The 2,258-nt window shown below is 81.1% G+C and overlaps 1 protein-coding gene across 1 annotated transcript in view; it reads left to right on the plus strand.

The window, feature by feature from the left end:
* The window catches only part of AURANDRAFT_68085 (hypothetical protein), a gene marked incomplete at both ends in the record, with an annotated part of 11,838 nt that overhangs the window by 5,249 nt on the left and 4,331 nt on the right, over positions 1-2,258 (plus strand). Inside the window, 3 exons of the mRNA XM_009043700.1 lie at positions 165-1,367; positions 1,593-1,672; positions 1,900-2,173. Of these exons, the coding sequence (XP_009041948.1) occupies positions 165-1,367; positions 1,593-1,672; positions 1,900-2,173 (1,557 nt within the window). The remainder of the gene's footprint in view (positions 1-164; positions 1,368-1,592; positions 1,673-1,899; positions 2,174-2,258) is intronic.

Below are 2,258 nucleotides of genomic sequence, written 5' to 3' on the forward strand. Positions count from 1 at the left end.
TCAACCTCTACGACGCGTGGCTCGGCCACCTCCTGCCCTTCGCGCTCGGCCGCGTCGACCGCGTCCACTACGGCCTCCTGTCCGCGGGCGACGTCACGCGCGCGCGCGCGCGCGCGGCCGCGGCCGCGCCGCGCGGCGCGGCGGCCGCGCGCGCGGTGCCCAAGGCGCGGCGGCTGCTCGCCGTGCCCTTCGTGGGCAAGGACCGCCCGAGCGACGCGTCGGAGTTCAGCCACCCGGACGTGCTCATCGGGCTCACGATCCTCGCGGTGCGCCACGAGGGCCTCCGCGACTCGGACGCGCTCTGGGTCCTCGGCGACCTCCAGCGCCGCTTCCGCGCCGAGGCCGGCCCGGCCGCGCGCCGGCCCGCGGCGCGCGCCTACGCGCGCTACGTCGAGGGCGCCGGCGGCGCCGTCCGGGGCGCGCGCGCCGGCGGCGGCGGCGTCTGGCCCGTCGACGCGCTCGACCTCGGCGACGGCGCGATGGTCGGCCCCGCGGTCGCGCTGCTGCGGCGGTCCGTCGCGTGCGGCCGCGACTACCTCTGGCGGCGCTGCTTCCCCGAGACGCTGACGATCCGGCCCTCGAAGCTCGCGGCGAGCGGCCAGGAGCTCGGCGGCGCCGCGATCTTCGGCGCGCGCGTCGGCTTCTCGGGCACGCCGAACGACCTCGTGCCCGCGGAGCTCGGGCCCTGCGCGTTCGAGGCCGCGACGGACGGCCGCGTCGCGCGCGTGCTCGGCGACGCGCGCGTCGTCGCGCGCGTCGCGCTCGAGGCGGGCTGGACGCCCGCGTCGCTCCTCGGCCGCGTCGCGCGCGAGGCGCGCGCGCCGTACCGCGCGCTCGTCGACGCGGGCGCGCTCGTCACGGGGCTGTCGAACCGCGAGGCCGCGGCCGCGCTCCTCGCGGGCGGCCTCGGCCACTGCGACGGCGTGCTCTACTTCGACGAGGAGGACCGGCCCCGCGTCGCGCGGCGCGGCGGCGACGACGCGGCCGCCGCGTCGCCCGTCGCGGCCGCGCGGCGGTTCACGTTCTACGACCACGCGCACTGCACGGGCCTCGACGTCGCGCAGGCCGCGGACTGCCGCGGCGCGCTCACGCTGTCCAAGGACTCGACGTACCGCGACCTCGCGCAGGCCGCGTTCCGCCTCCGGCGCCTCGGCGCGGGGCAGACGCTCGCGCTGCTCGTGTCGCCGGAGCTCGCGGGCTGCCTCGCGGAGGCGCGCGCCGCGCCGCGCGCCGCCGTCGCGGCCGCGCTCGGCGACGACGCCGCCTGGCCCGCGCTGCTCCGCGAGCTCCTCGCCTGGCTCGCGGCGAACGGCCTCCGGCGCGAGCGCGTCAACTTCTTCCTCCTCGCGGAGCAGTCCGTCGCGAACGTCGCGCGCAAGGCGTCGCGCCGCGCGGGCACCGGACGGAGGCGGCGCGACGTCGCCGCGCGCGCGCGCGCGCGGGTCCGGCCTCGCCTCGCTCCGGTCCGAAACGCGCTCGCCGAGAGACCGCGATCCATCCGAACGTCGGCCGAAACGACGTCGGCGTCGCCGAGATCGAGACGCGCGGCGTTTCGCCGGACGGGGCCGCGCCACCGGCCGCGTCCCGCGCAGGTCGCGCACCGCGAGCTCCTGGGCCGCCACCGCGACGTCGGCGACGCGCGCGCGGGCTCCGGCGCCGCGTGGCTCCGCGCGTGCCTCGACGTCTTCCGGACGCGCGGCCCCCGCGCGGAACCCGCGGGATCCTCCGCGCGCGCGCGCGCGCGCGCGCGCGCGACGGGCGCCGCCGCGCGCGCCTCCGCCGCGCGTCGCGCGCGCGACGAGCGCCGTCGCGTCGTCCCGACGTCGGCCGCGTCGACCGCGCCGGCGCGCGTCGGCGCGCGGCCGGCGCCCCCCGAGCCGGCGGCCGGCCGCCCCGCAGGCGCGTCGCGTTCGACGTCGAGAACGCGGTGCCCGCGCCGCGGCCCTGCAGCGAGCGCATCGCCCAGCTCGTCGAGGAGCACGCGGACCTCATGACGGACGCGCCGGACTTTGGGGCCGCGCAGGCCGCGCTCGCGGCCGTCTCCGCGGCCGAGGCGGCGGCGCGCGCGCCGCGCGCCGGCGGCGCCGCGGCCGCGTTCGAGGGCCTCCAGGAGCAAGAGGCCGAGGAGGAGGCCGAGGAGGAGCAGGCCCAGGAGCGCGAGCAGGAGCGGCGCGTCGAGGCCGAGGCAGAGGCCGAACCGGGCGCCGCGCGCGACGCGGCGGACGCGCAGGCGTACGCGCGCGACGGCGAGGCGCCCA

Source organism: Aureococcus anophagefferens (genome assembly GCF_000186865.1).
Source record: "Aureococcus anophagefferens unplaced genomic scaffold AURANscaffold_63, whole genome shotgun sequence".
In the NCBI taxonomy this organism is placed as follows: domain Eukaryota; class Pelagophyceae; order Pelagomonadales; family Pelagomonadaceae; genus Aureococcus; species Aureococcus anophagefferens.